General features: G+C 38.6%; 1 protein-coding gene across 2 annotated transcripts in view; it reads right to left on the bottom strand.

The window, feature by feature from the left end:
• The window catches only part of LOC150081505 (uncharacterized), a 363,757-nt gene that overhangs the window by 72,778 nt on the left and 266,452 nt on the right, over positions 1 to 24,527 (bottom strand). For both annotated transcript variants that reach the window (XM_090379341.1, XM_090379342.1), the window contains exon 10: positions 19,801 to 19,917. In XM_090379341.1, the coding sequence (XP_090235467.1) occupies positions 19,801 to 19,917 (117 nt within the window). The remainder of the gene's footprint in view (positions 1 to 19,800; positions 19,918 to 24,527) is intronic.

Raw genomic sequence — 24,527 nt, 5'->3', positions numbered from 1 at the left:
ATGGAGGAATTGCATGTCGCTGCCTCTAATGAATGCTTAATTATTTATTCATTTTGTTATAATTTAACTTTATTTAATGATAGTATATATTTCGGCTTCATATGGAGGAATTGCAAGTTGCTGCCTCTAATGAATGCTTAATTATTTTAATTTTTTATTATAATAATCGTCAACATTTAATATAATTTAATAGTAATGGGTCGATATGCTAATTTAGCAACGCCTGTGCCGCCATCTATTTTCTTTTTTTCTTCAATATAAGCTGATTCAGCTTACAGTATGTCAGTAGTGTGGCTCTGCTTTAGAGTGCTGTCTGTTCTATAGTTTATTTTCGCTGCATAAGGACCACCGCCATGCAAATCCTCTGCATTGGTTGATCTATCGGAGAATGGAAGGGTGGTTTGGTTCTTCGATATTTCCGCCTTTGCGATGTTTTGTATGACGATTGAAATGCAGCGATTCCATGACCATTATTGGCCTCGTGGTCCTCTGTCGATATGGGGCATGATGGTCAGTCTATTCTATTCTATTTTAGTTTATTTTGATTTTGTTATCGTTTGGTAGTTCCTTTAACCCTCTTTGGGTGATATTTCACGTCTTTCGGAACTGGTACCTCTCCGGGGGGTACCGCTAAATTAATAACTAATTGGCATTATCCTAAAATTTGTATAGTTTTTGTTAATTGGATTTAAAGATCGAAATTATATTAGGGTTTCTGGGCTACTATTTATATCTATTCTTTCTTTTCGTTCGATTGTTTATTTGGGTTATTTTTATGTTAATTTTCGCTCTACAGTTTTTGCCATACTACTGGCTTATGTTTTATTTAATTGAAAATAATGGATGTATTTCAGCTTCATATGGAGGAATTGCATGTCGCTGCCTCTAATGAATGTTTAATTATTTATTCATTTTGTTATAATTTAACTTTATTTAATGATAGTATATATTTCGGCTTCATATGGAGGAATTGCAAGTTGCTGCCTCTAATGAATGCTTAATTATTTTAATTTTTTATTATAATAATCGTCAACATTTAATATAATTTAATAGTAATGGGTCGATATGCTAATTTAGCAACGCCTGTGCCGCCATCTATTTTCTTTTTTTCTTCAATATAAGCTGATTCAGCTTACAGTATGTCAGTAGTGTGGCTCTGCTTTAGAGTGCTGTCTGTTCTATAGTTTATTTTCGCTGCATAAGGACCACCGCCATGCAAATCCTCTGCATTGGTTGATCTATCGGAGAATGGAAGGGTGGTTTGGTTCTTCGATATTTCCGCCTTTGCGATGTTTTGTATGACGATTGAAATGCAGCGATTCCATGACCATTATTGGCCTCGTGGTCCTCTGTCGATATGGGGCATGATGGTCAGTCTATTCTATTCTATTTTAGTTTATTTTGATTTTGTTATCGTTTGGTAGTTCCTTTAACCCTCTTTGGGTGATATTTCACGTCTTTCGGAACTGGTACCTCTCCGGGGGGGTACCGCTAAATTAATAACTAATTGGCATTATCCTAAAATTTGTATAGTTTTTGTTAATTGGATTTAAAGATCGAAATTATATTAGGGTTTCTGGGCTACTATTTATATCTATTCTTTCTTTTCGTTTGATTGTTTATTTGGGTTATTTTTATGTTAATTTTCGCTCTACAGTTTTTGCCATACTACTGGCTTATGTTTTATTTAATTGAAAATAATGAATGTATTTCAGCTTCATATGGAGGAATTGCATGTCGCTGCCTCTAATGAATGCTTAATTATTTATTCATTTTGTTATAATTTAACTTTATTTAATGATAGTATATATATATATATATATATATATATATATATACAGGGTGTCTCAAAAATATTGGTACAAACGTTTAGGGGAGGTAGGTAACATCTAAAGGAATGTGAATCGCATAGGAACCCATAACCGGAAACGTCAGAAGCACAAGAAGCAGAAATGACACAAGATAGTAATTAATTAACAATGGAGTATGAGATGGATGCATTTCATGATGTTACAACAGATGCTCGAAGGTTCCACCTTGAGACGCGATACATGTGTAACACCGACGCAGCATGGATTGGTGGACACGGTCAAACACACCTGGAGTTTCTTTGACAGCAGCAGCAGCGCAGACGAGTCTCGCCACGAGATCCATTTCCGTCTCCACAGGCGATTCATACACGATAGATTTGAGGGCCCCCCACAGAAAGAAATCAGGCTCGATAAATCAGGTGAGCGTGGGGGCCAGGCAATGGGTCCACTACGGCCAATCCATGGATACCCAAAACACCTGTTCAAATGGTCACGAACACACTTTCCATAATGGGCAGGCACCCCGTCATGTTGAAACAAAATGTTGCATCTCACATTTGCTGAAACATCATCAAGTAACCCTGGTAGAACTTGTTCAAGAAAGATCCGATATTTAGCGGAGTTCATGTGGGATGGTAACAGGTATGGGCCGACTAAGCAGTCACCGACCATACCTGCCAACACATTTATTGCGAAGCGATGTTGTGCCGCATGGGGGCGCACACCGTGTGTGCCCTCTGCTAATCCATACACTAGGTGCATGTCTGCCAGCTCACAGTTCATATATTGATGCATGTTCTTCGTGCGGAAAATACTGCTTGAATGAGTAAACCAGAAATTTTCTCTCTCGCGAACTGATGAACAGCACCGTGTACCGACTTACGGTGACGTTTCCGGTTATGGGTTCCTATGTGATTCACATTCCTTTAGATGTTACCTACCTCCCCTAAATGTTTGTACCAATATTTTTGAGACACCCTGTATATATATATTAAATGTAATTTTTTAAAAGGTTACAGTGGATTAAAAAAAGGTTTTCAGTTGATGAAATAGTTTCAGTTATTCAGTCCATAATTTTCTTAATTCATCATAACTTTTAGGATATTAACATTCTTTCACCTTTCTCATATCTACTACACTTCCTTTTCTACTATCCTCACCCTTCTAGTTACTTGTACTCTGTGTAATTTTCACATCCATTTATGCACACTTTATTCAACATATTAATACAAACTTATGTATGTATGTATGTGTGTGTGTATATATATATATATTTAATCTATTATGAAATGTTGGAATAAATGTAAAAGTTATGTCATATCAGATTAATTCCATCAACTGTAGATTAAACATTACATCAGTCTGTAATCTAATTACTATAGTAAGAGTATAATTGGTACTACATAGGTACTCAAAGAGTATTAAAACAGAGGCATAAAAGTACTCTGTGGGCCATAAAACCAAAAGAACCTTTAAAGACTAAGATAGCCTGTGCTGGTCTACATTGCTATACCCTAGAAATAAACATATAATTAGTAATATTATATAAAATAGAATAAAATAAAATGAAATAAAATAATGATTATGTAGCTAATTATTGATATTCGGATACACTGAATAGAACATTTTCAAGGGCTAACCCCATTCAGTATATCCCTACAATAATTAGCAAGGCTATCTGTTTATAATTGCTATCAGCCTGTTCAACTAGGTCCAAATAATAAACATAAAGGCGTTTTATGATAAACTTTAAATTTAACAGCAAACAGGCAAGATAACAGCTAGCCCCCAACAGACAGCTTTGAAATGAATAGACACAAAATACAGAAAAAAAAGAGTGCCAACCATAATTTTCATTTCAGTTGTAGTGATTTTTTTATTTATTTTATACATGTGCAAAAGGAAGCTTTTGCCGACATAAGGAGAAAGGAGTTAAGAATACGCATAGTAATAGTATTTTACTATACTTATTCTGAACTCCTTTCTCCTTATGTCGGCAAAAGCTTCCTTTTGAACATATATAAAATAAATAAAAAAATCACTACAGCTGAAATGAAAATTATGGCTGAAGTGAAAATTATTAAGTATAGTAAAATACTATTACTATACTTATTCTTAACTCCTTTCTCCTTATGTTGGCATAAGCTTTCTTTTGCACATGTATAAAATAAATAAAAAATCAGTACAACTGAAATGAAAATTATGGTTGGCACTCTTTTTTTTTTATTCTGTTTATTCGTTTCAAAGCTATCTGTCGGGACAATCAGAAACAGATAGCCTTGCTAATTATTGTATAATTATATAATTATAATTAGCTACATAATAATTATTTTATTTTATTCTATTTTATATAATATTGCTAATTATATATTTATTTCTAGGGTATAGCAAAGTAGACCAGCACAGGCTATCTTAGTCTTTATAGGTTCTTTTGGGCTTATGGCCCGCAGAGTATTTTTATGCCTATGTTTCAATACACTTTGAGTACCTATATAGTACCAATTATACGCTTACTATAGTAATTTTACACACACACACACTTTCAAAAATGATTGTCAATAATTTAAAGATGAAAAGTACAAACTAAAATAAGCCAAAAATTCCCAGTGAATATCGGGCTGCAAATGAACCGTTTTCGAGATAATGCACATTTTCTGTTAAGATCTGCCACTGACTATGGGAGCACTAGTTTACCAAAAAGCTGGGAATACTTTGCTAAGGCTGGTTTTATTAAACATAAGATAATACATTTTTAATTTTTGGTTTCAACAGCACAGGATTTTACAGATGTTACATGCTACAAAAGGTGTTCAAAATGCTGTCCTTGCATCCGTATGCAGCTTTGTAGTCTCTGCATTGAGTTGCGAATCCTTTCAGGCATTCCTGGTTCATTTCTGATTTTCTGAAAGGCTCCTTCAACCCGACACTGCAATTCCTCAACTGTGTTAATGTCAGAAGTGTACACCAAGCTTTTTACATGATCCCAGATGCAAAAATCCACAGGATTTAAGTCTGGTGATCTGGGAAGCCACAATACAGGCCCACCTCTACCTATCCACCATTGACCATACCTTCTACTTAGATACCGAGTGACAACTTGAGCCAAGTGTGCCGGTGCACCATGATGCATAAACCACATGTTTTGGCATTATTAAAGTGGAACATTATCATCATCAAGGAGGGCTGGAAGAATATTGTGCAGGAACTGAAGGTACAACTCTCCTGTTAGCCTGTTTAGCAGAAAGTGTACTCCAGTTAGACATTCAACAAGAAACGTTACTGATGTCGTGACTTGTGAACTGAATTAGGATTTTCGTCGGACCAAACGTGACAGTTATGAAAATTACAAATACCATCACGAGTAAACCTAGCTTTGTCAGTGAACAAAATGTTGTTCAAAAATTGGGGGTTCAGGACACACTGTTGTTGCATTCACTGGCAGAATTTCACTCTGGGAGGGTAGTCTGTATTGCTGAGATTTGGTAGGGGTACAGTAATTGGTGATGTAAAATTCGCCACACGCTGCTATGATTTAGTACACTCTCTTGCAGAGCAATGCTCCTTGTCGAAATTCCTGGATTTTGTTCTGTTCTTTCTAACACCCTTTTCTCAACATCAGGTGTTATGCTTCTGGGCCTATCTGCTCATACTCCATGTCCGAAGCGCCCATGTTCTCAGGATGTACCCTGATGAATGTGCGTCTGTTGGGCTGCTTTTGGTGGGAAATGCTTCTTGGTACTAACGTGCAGCCTCGAGTGCACTGCCATTGGCTTTACCATACATGAAATGCACGTCCATATACTTTTCGCTGCTGTAACCTCTATCCATGTTGACTATCCTTTGACAAGTACTAATATGCCTTCTACATCTCAGAGCATTGAGAAAGGGGAAAGAATGAGCATAACCTAACCTAATCAAACAAGTCAGTGGTGAACCCCAACTAGAAATGTGGAATATCTGAAAAACGATTCACCTAAGGACCCATGTTTCCTAGGCTTTTTTTTGCATATTGTAGTCTCTACAGTTCACATTTAAATTATTGACCCTCACTTTTGAAACACCCTGCATATATATATATCTACATATATACTGTATTTCTTCGATTCTAAGACGCACTTCCCCCCCCCATAAAAGTCTTTAAAAACGGGATGCGTCTTAGAATTGATGGAGTCTTACAATCGCAGTTTTTTTTCAGATTTTCCCGTGCTTTGCACAGCACCACACATTTTGTTTTTACGTGGAGACCCTGCCTACAAGTTAATGCACTCTCCAATTCCATTGGAGAATAAAGTGGCGTGGGTGATTCCACGTCCTTTCGAAATGTGAAGCCACCATTATTTCATTATAGTGGAGCTCACTCAGCGAAAACTAAGAAATTTTGTTTGTATCTTCAAAAGTACGTAAGAAGTAGAGTTACTGTATTTCGTTAATTTCAATCCTTTACTGCACATTAAAATGTCAAAAAGATTGCACTACGAAGCCGCATTAAAACGAAAACTTATTGTGTATGTAAAAGAACATGGAAATAGAGCTGCGGGTAGACATTTTGACATTAGTGAAGTAAATGTTCGTCGTTGGAGAAACAATAGCGATTCCATATTTTCGTGCAAAGCAACAACCAAGTGCTTTACAGGGCCTAAGAAAGGAAGATTTCCACAAGTCGACGAAGCTTTGATACATTTTGTAACAGAGACAAGTGCAAAAGGATTACCCATCACTCGACAAGCTATGCAATTGAAAGCCGGAGAAATTGCTAAGTCGCTCAGAATAGAGAAAAATTTTAAAGGCAGTCGCGGCTGGTGCGACAGACATGCGTCGTAGTGGATTATTGTTAAGGCACCGAACATCTATCTGTCAAAAAATTCCTGCAGACTATCAACATAAGCTGATTAACTTTCAGCGACAGGTGATGAAATTAAGGGAAAAAAAAGAAACTATGAGTTTAGTAAAATTGGAAATGCTGATGAAACCCCAGTCTTCTTCGATATGCCTCAAAATTACACAGTCAATGCTAAAGAAATCAATAATATAAGCACGGGCTACGAAAAGCAGCGTATCACTGTGATGCTATGCATCACCGTTGATGGTCGAAAGTTGCCACCATATATAATTTTAAATAGAAAACCCATACCGAAGAATGAAATTTTTCCCAGAGATGTTATTGTTCATGCACAAAAAAAATGGATGGATGTTGGCAGAGCTTATGGAAGACTGGCTAAATGTTGTGTGGAATAGACGTCCTGGAAGTCTTCGTAACCCACCTAGCATGCTAGTACTTGATCCATTTCGTGGACATTTGTCCGAAAGTGTCAAAAATAAAATCGTGCAAAAACGTGGTGACTTGGTTGTAATTCCTGATGGCATGACTAGCCAATTGCAGCCACTCAACGTTTCAGTCAACAAACCATTTAAGGATTACTTGAGAAAGGAATATGAATCCTGGCTGTTGACTAACAACCTTCTGCTAACACCTTCCGGAAAAATTAAGAAAGCGCTGGCATCAAAATTGGCAGAATGGGTATCAACAGCTTGGAAGCTAATCCCAGCCCCTCGACGTGGGTACCTGTACGTGGTGAGGGGACCTCCCAGTGACGCTGCTGGACTTCCAGACTAGCATCACTGGGATCCAATGCCCACAGCCCAGGTTACAGGCTTACATCAATGGAATCCGGAGTGTTTGCCGTGCGCTGCAACCCGTGGAAATTCGGAAAGGGGGATCCTGGTGGTTGAGGGGCCCAGCTTCAATACACCACTTTGGCCCCTGCTTCGACAAGACGGGTGGTCCTGGAAGGCCCGGCTAGGATCAATCGGCTAGTAGGCTCGCCTGCGAGGGTCAACCGTGTCAATGCCACGCCCCTACCCTCATAGTCCGAGGGACAGGATTCAGGCTGGCGGCGGTGCGGGTATAGTGTCTGGGTAGCCCTGGCGTTCCACTCCCGAGCGCATTTATTGCATGCCGGGTAGTGGGCGTCCCTTTGGGCTCCGTGGTGGGTGGGGAGCCCCCGGGCACTGAACCACTACAAAACTTCATGAATCCTGATAAACATATTCCTTCAGGGGCCCCAACCCGGTCCCTATCTGAAACCATAGACACAGATACAGATAGCATTATTGCTAAAAAGAGGCAGCGAATGGAATTACCATCAGGGCCTGTCCCAAGGTTCTTAATTATGCATTCTACCAATGAAACACCGATTGCTAAAATGTCGACCTTTTTTATTCAAAAAGGGTTAGACGGGTTAGCAGGTTCACCCAAATCAGTTAAGAGGCTTCGTTCTGGAGACTTTTTAATTGAAACTAAAAATGACAGGCAATCCGAACATCTACTGCGAACAACATCAATCGGAGGAATCCCTATAACAGTGACACCACACAGAACACTCAATTCATCGAGAGGTGTCATTTCGGAGTGGGACCTTCTCGACGTAACCGAGGAGGAAATCTGCTCCGAATTAAAACCACAGGGAGTTATTGCCGTCAAAAGAATTACTGCGCGAAGGGATGGAAAACTTGTTAAAACCAGGAGCATTATCCTGACTTTTAACTCTCCTAAACCTCCTGATGAGATTAAAGCTGGATACATCAATTGTTCAGTGCGTCCATACGTTCCGAACCCTTTACGGTGTTTTAAATGCCAGAAGTATGAACACTCTCAAATGGCCTGCCGTGGAGTCCTTGCATGCGCTCGATGCGGTGCAAAGGACCACGAAACAACAGCATGTTCAGCCGCAAAACCCACCTGTATTAACTGAGAAGGCGAACACCCGGCCTACTCACGAGCATGCCAGAGGTGGAAAGAAGAAAAAGAAATTCAACGGCTGAAGGCAGAGCTAAATATATCATACCAGGAGGCAAGGAAATCGGTCAAACCCCTGAATATCAACAAACCTACCTACGCCCAGAAGGTAGCAGGGAGATGTTCCGTCGGAACTCAGACGGACATGACCATTCCTCCAAAGGAGTCTTTCACTCCCATCGCGCGTTATCTTTTAAGTTCTCAAAAACCTGCACAGAAGAACCAATCAGCTGCCACTCCTATATCAGTACCTCCTAATGCTCCACAAGCAACAAAGGAAATTACGAAAGAAAAGAATAAGAAAGGGACAGTCCCCCCCCCCCCTAGAACCCAAGAAAACATGGATGTCGAGCAGAAGGAGGTACCCGAAGATTCAGTCTTGGAACTCTTTGCGGAGGAAGAAATGGACACGGGACAGCGTCCATTCTTCCCCAAAAAAGATAAACCCAAGAATGATAAAAGTAAGCCCTCAGCACCTCGGAAGAATCCTCATGGACCCACCAAGCCAAAATAATGGCTAAATTCCTACAATGGAATTGTCGTGGATTCCGGCGAAATATTGATGACATCAATGCCCTCCTGCAAAAGCACGAGCCAGTTTGCTTTTGCTTGCAGGAGTATCTAAAGGCAAATGACGATCCCACCACGCACAACATCACAATTTTTCGAAAGGATAGAATTGCGGATGGCTCTGTACATGGGGGAGTGGCTATCCTTGTGGGTAACCAGACCCCAGTGTGGCCCTTGCTAATTACAACTAGCATAGAAGCCATTGCAATTCGCCTTACGGTGGGATTTTTATTAACCGTCTGCTCTATCTATTTGCCACCTGGGACTGATATCTCCCAGGAAGACCTTGATGATCTAACGTAGTTGCCTCCTCCTTTCTTACTTCTCGGGGATATGAATGGACATAACACCCTGTGGGGTAGTGTTAACATCAATGGAAGGGGACGAGTCATAGAGTATATGCTAAATGACAATGACCTTTCCCTTCTAAATACTGGAATAAATCCCTTCTTCCACATGCCTACCCGTACTTTTTCTGCCATTGATCTCTCTATCTGCTCCCCTTCTCTACTCCCTTCACTCACTTGGGAAGTGGAGGAGAATCCATACGGAAGTGATCACTTCCCTGTGATAACCTCGTTACAAAGTGGGAGACCATGTCTTCCCTTCAGGTTACCACAGTGGAAGATTGATCAGGCTGACTGGACTGCCTTCCAACATCAGGCAAATTTTGATCTTAGCATAGTCAGTCAAGAGCCTATCAATGATGCAGTTAAGTACATCACAGAAAATATTGTCCAAGCAGCTGCGAATGCTGTTCCAAAAACATCTGCCCAGTTTCCTCCATTTCCCAAACCTTGGTGGAATTCACAATGCACAGCAGCAAAAAAGGCTCAAAGCGTGGGGGATATTCCGCCAATATCCTACCATGACCAACCTTATAGCCTTTAAACATGCACGAGCCAAAGCACGATATATCCGCCATCGGAGTCAAAAGGAATCGTGATTCCGTTTTACATCATCTATTAACCAGTCTACCAAATCTAAGGTAGTCTGGGATAAAATCTGGAAAATGAAGGGGGAAATATACATCCCACCCTTCTTCAATCCTAGATTATAATGGATGCACTATTGCAGATTCAACTGTAATAGCCAATGCTCTTTGAGAAACATTCTCCAAAATCTCCGCAACATCCTCGTACTGCCCAGAGTTCCTGGTCCTGAAACATAAACTGGAAAAACAAGCACTTAATTTTAAGTCCAAGAGCCTCTATCCCTACAATGGGGCATTCACTATAGAGGAACTGAAAAGAGCCCTCACTCTTTCCAAAGCAAGTGCTGTTGGACAGATGGCATCCATTATGAAATGATTAAACATCTTTCACCAAAATCTATGGATTGTCTGCTCCTTCTGTATAACAGAATCTTTATTGAAGGGCAGTTTCCGGACTCCTGGCGAAAGGCAATCGTTCTTGCCTTTCCTAAGCCAGGAAAGGATCCAAAAGTCACCACCAATTATCGTCCTATTGCTCTGACTAGCTGTCTGTGCAAAATCCTGGAGAGAATGGTTAATTCTCGTTTAATATGGTATTTCAAATCAAATGACCTTCTCTCCAACATCCAGTGCAGCTTCCGAAGGAACCGGTCCACTTTGGATCATCTTATTAGATTGGAAACATCCATCCGGGGGATGCTTTCCTAAAACGCGAACACTTGGTGTCGGTGTTCTTTGACATGGAAAAAGCGTATGACACAACTTGGAGATTTGGCATCTTAAAAGATCTGCATAGCCTGGGTCTTAGGGGACGACTCCCCATTTTTACTAAAAACTTTTAGCCAATCGATCTTTCCAAGTTTGTGTGGGATCCTCACTCTCTCGTTCCTTTAGCCAAGAGGAGGGAGTACCACAGGGATCAGTTTTAAGTGTCACGCTTTTCGCCATCAAAATAAATTCCATCACAGAACAACTTCCTCCTACCGTAAACAGTGCCCTCTATGTTGATGACTTTAGCATATTTTGTCAGTCATGCAACATGAGGGTTATTGAAAGACAACTGCAAAAATCCATTGATCGCCTCAACTCCTGGGCACTTTCAAATGGCTTCAGGTTCTCGCCGGAGAAGACCGTTTGCGTGTGCTTTTGTCGTAAGCGTAATCTTCATCCTGAACCTGAATTAAGGCTCGGACAAAATGTTATTCCAGTAGCAGCAGACACAAAATTCTTGGGACTCGTATTTGATAAAAAGTTGACCTTTCTGGATCACATCCATCAACTCCGCACAAAGTGCACACGCAGGCTTAATATTCTCCGCTCGCTCTCCTCTACATCTTGGGGAACTGACCGATGCACCCTTCTTCGGCTTTACTGTGCACTTGTGCAATCGAAACTTGATTATGGGTCTCAGGTATATTCTTCAGCCAGAGACAGTGCCCTTCGATGGCTGGACCCTGTCCATTACCAGGCTCTTTGTATCGCTACTGGAGCATATAGAACATCCCCTGTCCAGAGTTTATACGTCGAAGCAAACGAACCACCGTTATCGCTTCGACGTTAGCAGTTGTCTCTAAAGTACGCTTTTAAACTGAAATCCCTGCCAGACCATCCTATGTGGCTATCCGTTTTTGAGCCACGATGGGAAAATTTGTACAATACCCGTAAGACTGCTAATCGTCCTTTTGGTATTCGTCTCCAAGAGCTACTCATAGAACTTGATATCAAGGTAGACAAGGTTGCCCAAACACCGAAGCAACCCCTTCCACCCTGGCATGCTCATATTCCAATATGTGACTTGTCCCTTAAAAATTGGGGAAAGTCGGACACTCCATCATCGGTCTACCTGCAGCTTTATTCAGCACACCGAGCTGAACATTCTGACTTCGCGCCAGTTTACACAGACGGTTCGAAGTCAGAATCATATGTGGGATCTGCTGCTGTCTTTAGAGACACCACTACATCGGAGCAGTTTCCCTCTGAATGCAGCATATTTACTGCAGAGCTGCACGCTACAGAGTTAGCCTTGGATCACATTAGTAAATGCCAATACCAACGGTTCATTTTATATTCTGACTCTCTTAGTGTGTTACAGGCTTTAATAACCGTGAGATATAATTCTCATCCAGTTCTGTCTAGTATTCAGCAGAAGATTCACTTCCTCCGTGGACGTGAATATGATATCCGTTTCTGCTGGATTCCTAGCCACATTGGGATTAAGGGAAATGATTTCGCTGACACCGCAGCCAAATCATCAATTCCCAGTAATAATCGCTGCCTGTCAGTCCCCTATACAGACTACAGGCAAATAATACACGAGAAAATACACTCCCAATGGCAGGATTTGTGGAATAGACAGACTGGGAATAAACTATATCATATAAAGCCTGTAATTAAACCGTGGCAGTCTAGTCTGCGCAGGAATCGTAAGGAGGAAGTTGTTCTTGCCCGGACCCGCATAGGGCAATAGTCATTTGACACATTCGTTTTTGCTGAGGGCTGATGACCCTCCTATGTGTGAGTCCTGTGGCACAATATTAACAATCAGACACATTTTAGTTGACTGTACCAGTTTTAGAAATGCTTGTTTTACCGCTTTTAACCATCTGACTGAGCCGTATACACTCAGTCAGATTTTATCCGACAATGACCATGTGTCTGCTATTTTTAATTTCCTAAAATCAGTAAACCTTTTTACTCATATTTAAAAAATCTTATTATTTTAAGATTTACTATTGTTACCTTTTTTACTGATATTTGTCTTTTATAGTTTATACGTGTTTTTAAATCCTGACATTGTAACCTAATTCAGTAGGTCACTGGAAGTTTTTACTTTTTATGACAAGGTTTTGGCGCATTATAGCCATAGTTGCTGATGCGCCAATAAAACTCAATCAATCAATCAACAAGCTAATCCCAGAAAGAATAGTGCAGCACTCATTTAAAAAATGTTGCATCACCAACGCTCTCGATGGCTCAGAAGATGATATATTATGGAATAATAAAGATAACAATGGCTCAGACGAATCTGACCCTGAATGTAAAGTAGACTCTGATATTGATTCAGATATCGACAGCTCAGAAGATTCAGAAGGAAGTGATGAATAACATACCTACTGATAAATACTGGTACTATTGTTGTTAGTAAATTGAATTCTATTGTAATAAAAATATTTATTAGATTTATTTTAGTGTTTTATTTTATTTTATTTCTTAGAATCAAAGCTTTAATCAAGGTGCATCTTACAATCGATGGCGTCTTAGAATCAAAGAAATATGGTATATATAGTACTACTTATGATGTTTTGAAGCATAAAGCGGTCGGCTCCGTTTCACCCATGGATGCACACAACATTGTTTATAATAATACTTGTGGTGTATGCAATTCCTTGTATATTGGTTCGGGCTAGAAGGCCATGTGCCTCGGAACTTGCTTTCCACACAATCAATGATAGCCATGTATTCCTTTTTAATGAAGCAAAAGTTTTAAATACACAACAAGAATATATTAAGTTATTAATTGCTGAAATGCTGGAAATGAGGTTAAATGCAAATTCCATTAATGTTCGTAGGCCTTACACTATTTCGGACTTGTAGTTTGGTTCAGTTTTTTTTTTTTTTTTTAAGGAGCATTAGCAACTAAGGCCATATTGCTCCGGGATATGCGGTGGTCATTCCCTGACTTTTCCGCATCCTCCATATTTGGTGGTGATGGGCTCGAATCCCAGTCTAATCAAGAAGCCTGTGCTACGCACTGCTGCTCCTTCCCACCTGGCTATGGAGGCGCCTCGGACTTGTGGACTTTTACATGCATGTGTGAACGGTAATTTACACATTGATTAGTATAAATAATCTCGTATCAAGGATTGGATAGGTTTATGTATACAGAAGCGTGGATATCATTCGCAAAAAACACTACTTCTTGTGAGCACAGAATCTACCTGAATAGCTTTGGTCCCTTATAAGAAGTTTAGACAATTTTACGTTTTTAGATATTTTAATTCAATGTACATTTATGTTATGTTTCTTATGGATTAATTCGAAAACTGTTTTCAGTTCTCATGTTAGCATGCAGCATTGGTTGGGTTTTTGGGGGGTATTGATGACTGTCTGCTTCCCCTGGCTTTTCTTGATGCATTATGTTGGGGATGAGAATTATTGAATACACAAGGCAATCTTTTAATTATCTATTTATATAATTTTAAACAATTTGTATAATTTTAATTAAACACAGGACATATATTTGTATAATCATATAATCACATAATCCTTCGACTGTGAGGGTTGAGAGAATTCCGGTCCTGCATAAAAGTATGAAGTTTCCTCATAGTTTTTAATATACAGAAACTCCCCGATTAACGTAAGGATTGCGTTCCGCGGAACTCTACGTAAGTCGAAATTTCCCCCATGCTTGTGCAGCACTCGCAACTGTGCTCGCTGAATTGATTGAATCAAAAAAGAAATGTTCAACAAACATGTGAATAGAATTATTTATTGTATTTATTAAATTTTTTATCTCATGCGTAGGAAAAATCATAACGCATGCAATTTAAAAAAATTTCAAAAAAAAAAGAGAGGAGACAGGCATAACATCAGTAAGTTTTATCTCCTGAGCATCTTTGCTAGAATTGATGTCTTCAGCTGATAAGTACCCACTGCGAAGGTTGAGGGCTGTAGAGATTTAGAAGGGGTTGGCTGCTCAACCTTACAAAAGAACATATTAATGGATGACTGGACGGTGGATTTTTCTTTTCATCGAAGATGTCTTTGTAGCAAACAAGCATATCATTCACCTCTCTGTTAACTTTTAATTGTTCGCTGTCAGGATCCATCTTCTCAAACCTCGGCACTGCCATCTCTCTGGTGATGAAATGTCTAGGCTTCTCATGTGGTTCATCTTGAGCTTCGTCAGAATTTTCTACTTTCACTATCACTGCCTGCAAGTCAATAAGTTCTTTGTTAGATAATTCCTTCTCTTCTTGCTCTATTAACTCCTCCACATCATTGGCAACAACCTCCAACTGAAGTAGCTCTGCAACTTTTACAATCCTATCTGTAACCTCTGCATATGATTCGTCTTTTTCAAATCCTTCGAAGCCTTTTACGTGCTGTGGGCATATTTTCTTCCATGCGCCATTTAGCAACTTTTAGTAATTTCCGCCCAGGCCTTATTAATGTTTAAGATGGCATGGTAAATATTGTAAGATTTCCAAAAGTCTCTCAATGTAAAATTTTTCTCGTCTATTGCAGATGATGCCTGAGCAAATGTTGTGCGTAAATAGTATGGTTTTAAATTTGAAATACCACCCTGATCCATAGGTTGGATGAGTGAAGTTGTGTTTGGCAGTAGAAATATGACTCACATTCGAATTGAAATCATCTAGATTTGTAGGATGTTCAGGAACATTATGTGATAGAAGCAAAATGAAGCAGCATTTAAACCAATACTCAAAGAGAGAGATTGTTATCCATATTCTCTGGTTCGATCAGAAATGCACAGGTAGGGTGGCTTTATCGATGCCCTTAAATGCACGAGGATTTCCAGAATGGTACACAAGCAGCGTGGCCCTATATTTTGATGCCTTGAAAGCTAGCATTGTACTTTCCTCTTTTGCAATGTATGTTCGATCCAGCTTTTTTTTCCAATACAGAGCAGTCTTGTCATTGTTAAAAATTTGCCGCATTGAATAGCCGTCTTCATCAATAATTTTTTCTAACACCTCACAAAATTTCTCTGCAGCTGCAGAATCGGCACTGGCGACTTCACCGCATACTTTAATGTTTTGGAAACCAGTGTGATGCTTGAACCTATTAAACGACCTGTTGCTTGCCACGAACTTGGCTAGGGGTTTGCTGTACTTATCCTTAATATTTTCATAAATACTTGTTGCTTTTGTTTGAATGACCATTGGACTCATGGGCACTTGCTTCTGAATCTGATTTTCCATCCATATTATTAATAGCTTTTCCACCTTCAATATAGCACCTGAACAATGTTTTGTGATCACTGTTGATTTAAATGCGTTGATCCTTTAACATGTTCTTTTATACGTGCATTGTCCTTTAAAATAATATTCACTGTTGAAGCAGTGAGACCTAATTCAGTGCAATAGATGACAAACTTTGTCGTGCTTCGTACTTAATCATTTTCATCTTCATTTCTAAATAAATTTTTTGTTTACTAGCACTGCCAGCATTTGCACTTTCCGTTGGTCCTTTTTCCTTCAACATTGTAATAGTAAATAGGTATGAAGAGAAGATTCTGAAAATTTAAGATTTCAGTGAAGGAGAACTCATTTCACCATAATACCGTAACATAAAAACCCACAGAATTCCAGTTATCAGGATTATCGCAAATGCAATAAGATGAGTTTACTACCAGTTTATAATAGATTGTGCTAACAGGAAAGCCCAATAAACTGGAAAGTGCAAATTGTTTTTATTGTTTTTTGGTCACGACCTCCAGAAATGTGTTTTAGTAAAATATCACAAAAGCGTTCGAAACTGATTCTTATAATGGTAACATATGATAACGATAAAAATGTACTGCAATTTCCATTATAAATATGATCTTTTTTATAGCTTAGTTATATAGCAAAAATTTCAACTTCCAAGGATTTGGAGCAAATTACAAAAAAAAAAAAAAAACTTATTGGGTTCACATTACGATATTTTCACGATACCTCCATTTATTCCTACAGGATACAAAATACACTTCCATATTTTTTTTCAGTTTAACTGTATTACGCGATGTGGCAAGTGCTAGTTGCTTAACACCCAAAACTTTATGATTTAAATTGACCCTAGGAAAATTTGGAACGATGTTGTCTTGAAGGCAATACTTTAGAAAAGAAATAAGGTAACTTTGGGACAAGTATCTTAGTGTTAATCTAATGTAATTTTGCACCAAGATGTTCAAAAAATTCCACATAATTGTGTGTATCGATAGGTTATACCTGGAGGAAAGGAAGTGAATAAAACAGTCAATAAGAGATTAAAAATGAATTTGATTGTATGAACCAGACCTATAATGCTCAATACATTCTACGTTGATATCAACAAAAAAATAAGAGAAGTTTGCCTCAATATGATACATAGAACACTTCCGTATGATACGCTTCAGAAATTAAAACAAAAGCAATTAAAAAAAAAAAATTCGAAAATCTTACATTACAGTAAGAAATAATTAACAGTAATTAAAAATCAAATGAACACAATTAAAAATCAATTTAGTGCAATTAAAAATAAAGTAAAAAAATTAATTTAACAAAAAAATTGGAAAACGATTTTCCACCCTGAAGCTGACAATGCTTTTCGACAGTGTCTCGTGATCACAGGAATGAAAATTACCGAATAGGGGTGAGTATGGAACTTAAATAGGGATTATTTGTCTTTGTGCATGTGTGTAAAGGACCACGGGTCGGAGATTAGATGTGGCTAGCAAACATTAACAGAATTCTCATGTGATCTAATTTTGATGCTTTCTGCAATTAAGTCTTGTATAATTACATTGGACACTAAGTATTTTGGCCTCGTTAAATAAAAAAGTATGTTTTTCATTAATGCCATGAAAGTTTTTTGCAGTTTGCACCAGCCAGAAAAAATTTACATAAAGTCGAATTTGCGTAAGTCGAGTATTATGTAAGTCAGGGAGTCCCTGTATATATATTTATAATTTTTAACTGCTAATTTTTGTCTTTTATATCTGTGATGGATAAACTTTCATGTTAATGTTATCGCTGGTTTAACAATTATACATTATGTGCACATTAATAGTATCGTGCATAAATTTTATTTGATTTATGGTTTTTATTTAGGGCGGGATGCATTTCAGTCATTAAGGCCGGACTGTCTGCTTAGCAATTGGTGTGCTAGCAGAGGTCGGTTAGCAATTTAAATTTAAATTCAACATGTAACAATAGGCTAACCGACCTCTGCTAGCACACCAATTGCTAAGGAGAAAGTCAGGCCTTAATGACTGAAATGCATCCCGCCCTAAATAAAACCATAAATCAAATAAAATTTATGCACCCCATTCTCCCAATTTGTGTTTATGAAAATGTTTGCAGACCTATACGCCTTCCAAATGTCATAATAGCATGCCATATTACAACTATGGCAATATGTAAGTACAGCAGGCAGGCTGCCTGAAGGGCTGCAGAAAACATTTCAGTTGGGTATAGCATATGATCAAGGCTGTTTCACACAGACTGCATTGTACCCACACTAAAGTTCAGTGTGGGTATAGAACCTTGCTGCAAGTGAGTCTTACAGAAATTTTGTCATTAAAGTCGGGAGGCCTAGTCTGTTTCTGTTCCTATACACACTGGAGGCAGTGAAAAAAACAGATGATACTACTGTCATTTACCCAATATCTAGAAGGCAACCAGCAACGACTTCCAGAGCTTACCAGCAGTTAAATTTGTGTTGTAACAGAATGTCACAAAACCATCCCTGCTAAGCTCACAAAAAAGGTGTGCACACACGATATCACTTCATAACTCTGCCACTGACTGTCGTGGTGCACAGAGCAGAATCAATGGACCTCACAGAGGAAGCAAAGGATAGTGTGGCAATGAATAATGCTACATTGTCTATACATCAGATGGGCACATTTGGATATAGTATATGTTAAAGGAACTGTTTTATGTAGATTACACTACAGTGAAGTTTAGTGGTGGTAGTATTACAGTTTGGGGCTGTTTCATATATATATAGAAACTTTTCAGGATTTTTGTGGTCATTAAAGTCCATAGTGGTAACATAATCTGTTTCTGTTCTAATATGTGTTTGATGCAACGGAAAAAGATATTACTGCCATTAACCACCAAAAGCATACTAGGCAACCAACATTTACCTGAAACAACATTTTTATTAATTTAAAATTTCCATTCTGATTAACAATCAATATATCTTGAAAAAAAAAAAAATCCCCTAGCCCTCTTTTATAAGAATTACACTAAAGTATAAGGAGGAATTTAGGTAGAGTCATTTATCTTATACTAAACATGCAGGGACTTGAAAATAAAGAGTAAAATAAATACACAGGTTGATCATTTAATTCACGGAATGGACCTACCTTAATTTTAACCTTCATTGCCAGGGTCTTCCAGTGCTCTCCTGCTTTCAAAATAATTTCCTTCAAAATGTATACAATTGCACCATCAACGAACCCACTTGTAGAAACATTTCCTAAAGCTATTTCTTGATAAGTCTTTTAGAGTGGTCATCGTGGCCTCTCAACCTTATTTAGCACAATTGTGTCATTTTAAAATTAGTTTCTTCAAATTTCTGTATTTCTTTGTATCTTTGTAAACCTCTGGCATTTCTTTCACAGTCTCTATATCTTTCATGCCTTGCTGCACATGACAGGAAATAAAGAGTTGCTAAAGTCTTCAGATTTTCCAATATGAAGCATGGAAAAAAGATTGACACTGAACAGCACATAATTTAAAGCCACTTTGCAACTACCAGATATGTTAGAACTTTCGACTGTTAACACATTTGGATTTTTACTCTCCTGCCATCTTTTTCTGAAAAGTGGGCGGTTGTATGAAAGCATTGCCATGCTGTGAATTAAAAGATCAGCCTGTGTAATACTCAAAAGTTTAAATAGTGAACTAGCATTCAAAATACTAAAGCAAGTGACACAAAAATTTAAGCATGATAAATATGCCAGATATAATTCTCACCTCTAGTCTTGAAGGCATATGGCGAGGAAAAAGAGGAATGTAATGGGGAAATAAAGTTTGGGGGTCTGTTGCAAGTGGCATTCCAAATACTTCTGGTGGTGAGCGCATATTTACAGGCTATTAAAATGGGAAAGAAAGATAAACATATTATCTGAAAGAAAAGGCTGACTACTATTATATTTCAAAAATAATGTAATTACATATTCAATCACTAAACTACTGTGCCTTTTTCAGGTTTGACAAATCCCAGGTATCAAAGTCACGATGCTTGGAGAAAAACTTACTTGGCATCCAGTTTTTTGCAGTTTAATGCCAAATTCTTCTTTATTTTTTTATTGCGACAGTCTGTATACGGTAAGGTAAGGATCTGATTCAACTTTTGGCATGTGTAAAGTCATAGAATATGGATGTAGACTATCTTCCAAAGAGTATCTGGGCACACATTGGTTTCAATATTGGCATCATCGTCATGACACACTCCATCTTCTTAGGTAAGCTTGGGTAGGCTTTGCAACAACAAATGATAGACTGCAGCAGGTACTGCCTTCCATTCCTCTTGCAGAACTGTTACCAGTTGGGCTACCAATGTGGGATGTGTTGGTTTGACCCTCACCCAATGTTCCAGTTCATTTCACAGGTGGAAAGACAAACTGGAACACCTGTGATCCCAATCTGATCCCTGTGAAACAACTATGGAATTGGTGTTTCAAAGGGATAAAATTGGGACTCAGCAACTGCTGTTCCAACCTTTGTACATTCCTGTCCATTAACATTTCCAAAAAGCACTGGTGGCATGAGGCACTGTCATCTCAAATGTTAAGGTAGGTGTTGACATTCATGAGCTTCCCCCGCCCCCAAGGTCCTAAGTAATAAAATGCGAAACAGTACTGCACAATAACCCATCTCCTCTATATTGCACTGTTGGAATAATGTACCAGGCACTCTCCATATGACTGGCATATGGGTGTGGTAGTGAGATTCATCCCTCATTGGAACCAATTTCCACTTCTCTATGGACCAATATGGTATTTAGTTTATATGCTGTCACTCTCCATGAAAACTGAGGCTGCAGATTTCTGTATGCTTTAAACTCCTGGCTGAGATTTTGCAGGGATGCCTGCAAATCCTGTGGAGTGACCTTCTGTGGCCTTCCTATATTTTGCTGGATGGGAGTGGTACTATCATGCTTCTATTTCATGATAACATTACACCAATAGTACTCCAATAGTCACTTCTGGATAGTGTAGGCTGTCAGCAATTGCAACAAACAACAAGCCATCAGGATGGGTAACATCTGACAATAACACTCACCGTGAAATCAGTCTGCTTGATGCTACATGCCATGAGCCTCATCTGCCTTTCTTATGTACCAATATAAGCTGATTATTTATCTGAGAAAGCCCAATGGACTATGAAACCAAGGGTGTCCAAACACTTTTTTTTTTTGGAGTATAGTGTATACTCTGGTAGAGTATAATCAATTCTTATTACAGGTGCTTAACTATCAGCAGCACTCCATCATTCAGCTTTTATTATGATAGTGTGAGACTGAAACAGTTATCTGATCAGGTATTGTTTATTATATAGAGATTTGCAAGATAGTATTGTGAATTGATAAATGATTTTGCAGTGATATTTTTCATACCCAATAAAATGCATATCAAATGACTGAAATTTGTATACTGCCATGAAAAACTTAATTAAATTTCAGTTGACTGATATGCACTGCAGGGTATATGGTATTTTCAAAACCAGAATAGAGTAAAAAAAAAAGTGAACCATGAACAGTGCAAAGAATTGTCCAAACCTCTGACCAATTATTTTGAGTGTGACCACTCCAAACAATTGGTCAAGAGTTTGACAATTCTTTGCTTGCACATTTGGACACTATTGGTCCACAGGCCAGTAGTTCCCAAATGTTTTTCACCTAAGCAACAGTTGCAGTAATAGCTGCTATATTAACAGCACACTTTTTTCTTTTTATATAAAAACCCCAAACACGAGAGGTATTAGAACCTATAGTACTTAGTACCAAGCTTGGGTTGGAGGTTGAGAAGACGAAAGAAGAAGAAATTTGTTGACATTAGACTTGAACTTCTATAGACTGCAATTTTCAGGAAATATGTATGAAGGAAGGTTGTTCCAGAAAACAGCAGTTGAATGAATAAACAAGGAAGATGAAAAGTTGGTTCCGTGAGTTTGAAGTTGGACAGTAAATGGACATTGGCTGGTGGCGGCATGTGTTCGGACTGTATTGAAAGAGAAGCGGAAATTGTAGAAGCCAATTCAGAAGAACAGTGAAAAGGCATTAAGCAGAAACAGTACATCTATGAGACAGCGAGTGGAGAGACTGTTAGAGATCAGTCATTAATTAACCTAACTGCCCTCTTCTGAATGGAATATAGAAGCCTGAGAGGGGGTTTTGGGGGCACCACCCCAGATGTGGGAACAATATTCCATAGCAGGGCGGATTTGTGATTTGTACAGAATGAACAGCTGTTTAGAAGAAAAGTAACGCAAATAGAGAGAAAGAGAAAACCAAGTTTTTTAGATGCAGAGGAAGCAATATTTGTAGTGTGCTTGTGCCAAGAGAGATAAGAAGTCACGGTAATCCCCAAAAGAGATATATCATTTTGCCTAGCAATTGGAGTGTCACCAAAGATAAGCATAGGAGCAGAAGAATCCTTTTTTGTAAGATATAAGACAAGACTGAGTTTTAGAAGGATGGAAATCAACTAAATTTTCTTTGCCCCACTGGAGAAATACCTGGAGATCGGCATTTAATGAATTAGTACTGGATATTTGAGAAATTGAAGCTGATTGAGCAGGGCAAGGTTTCTCAAAATGGAAGAAGGTCATTAATATACAAGAGGAAAAGAACTGAACCTTGGAGGACACCGGCATTAGTAGAGAAGTTAGAAGACAGACGGCCATCTACCATCACCCTCAAGTGAGCAATCAGAGAGAAAATTGGATAACCAATTACAAAAACAGTTGGGAAAATAAGATGGAAGCTTGCTTACCACCTTTATGGCAAACACGATCGAAAGCCTTTGAGATGTCAAGAGCAACTGCTAGTGTTTCATCGAATTTTTTCCATTGAATTTGTCCATAAATGGGTAATATAAGCCAGAATATCACCAGTGGATTGACACTGACAGAATCCAAACTGGCGATCATTGATCAGACGGAAGGTTTCTAGGTAGTTAAAGAGTTGGCAGTTAATTGATTTCTCCATTACTTTAGAAAGAGTAGAAGTAATTGCAATTGGGACGATAATTGGATGGGAGTGATTTGTCACCCTGTTTTAGGAACTGACTGGATATGAGCAAATTTCCAACAAGAAAGTAGAAGTAATTGCAATGGGATGATAATTGGATGGGAGTGATTTGTCACCCTTTTTAGGAACTGACTGGATATGAGCAAATTTCCAAATTACACCTCTGGAATAAGAAAGTGAAAAAAGGCAACAAAGAACAGGAGTAAGTTCAGGAGCACAAGTTTTGAGAACAAGCGGAGAAATACCATCAGGATCTGGAGCTTTCTTAGCATCAAGATTCGTCAAAACCTTCTGACAGAAGTTCACAAGAGGCATTGAATGGGGCGTGTTGGGAATGGTGGGAGGTGTTTTACCAAGATCATTAATACACGAGTTGGAAGAAAAATGGGATGCTAACAGGTCAGCTTTATCCTTGGCCGAAGTGACAACAGAACCATCTGGTTTTGGCAGAGGTGGGAGCAGAGATGGGCAAAAGTTGTGGCCAATAGCTTTGGCAACAGACCAGAATGCTCAGCTACCATTAGGGCAAGAAGCAAGTTTACCACTCTTAGCCTGATCAAAATCTAGTTTGTCTGATTAATGGCTGCTTTACAATTGTTTCCAGTTCTTCAGTTAAAATGAAACTGAAGAACTAGAAACAAGCCAATTATGATATGCAACATTCTTCTCTTGAACAGCCTTAGCACATTTATTGGAAAACCAAGTTTTAGATAAAGGACGAGATTTTAAAGTGGAATGTGGGATAAAGGATTCCATTCCTACAAGAATAATTTCACTGACACGATCTGAGCAAATGTTGACATCGGAAGTTTTAAAACAGTAATCCAACAAAGGAAAAGAAGAAAAGAAATCTTGCAGGTCATCCCATTTTGAATTCTTGTAATGCCAAATAACACAAGATTGGGAATAGCCATGAGATAAAGGCTCCATTGGAGAAGAGACAATCACCAAGTTGTGATCTGAGGTGTCTAAAGGACCAATCACTTCGACCGTGTACTTAGAAGGGTTGTTTGTGAGAAAACTATCAAGCGTGTTGGCCGTACGGTTAGGATTGTCTGGTATTCTTGTAGGTAAATGAACAATCTGTGCAGGATCATTAGTAATTGCAAAAGCCCGAGCATCTCAACCAGCTGGGTCATTGTGACTAGAAAACGGAATCCAGCTGGAGTTGTGAACATTAAAATCACCTCACTGTTAGGAAAGTTGGACTGGAGAAAGTCAAGTTGCAAAGAAAGGAAGTCAAAGAGCTCCAAGAAATTAGTGGAATTGGGAGAACAGTAGAGACAACAGATGAATGTGACAGAATGAGTTAGAGAGATTTTAAGCCAGAGAAGATCCCAAAGAGATTCCACACCTAGTGATAGTCAATGAACTCAGTGGTGTTTTTTTCTAATATGCTATAGACCAGAGGTCCTCAAACGACAGCCAGCGGTCTGGAACTGGCCCA

This window comes from Mastigoproctus giganteus, chromosome 8 (genome assembly GCF_048544385.1).
Source record: "Mastigoproctus giganteus isolate SK-2022 chromosome 8, ASM4854438v1, whole genome shotgun sequence".
NCBI classification, from domain to species: domain Eukaryota; kingdom Metazoa; phylum Arthropoda; class Arachnida; order Uropygi; family Thelyphonidae; genus Mastigoproctus; species Mastigoproctus giganteus.
The sequence above is the reverse complement of the archived record's forward strand: the minus strand, read 5'-3'. Positions and strand labels throughout refer to the sequence as shown.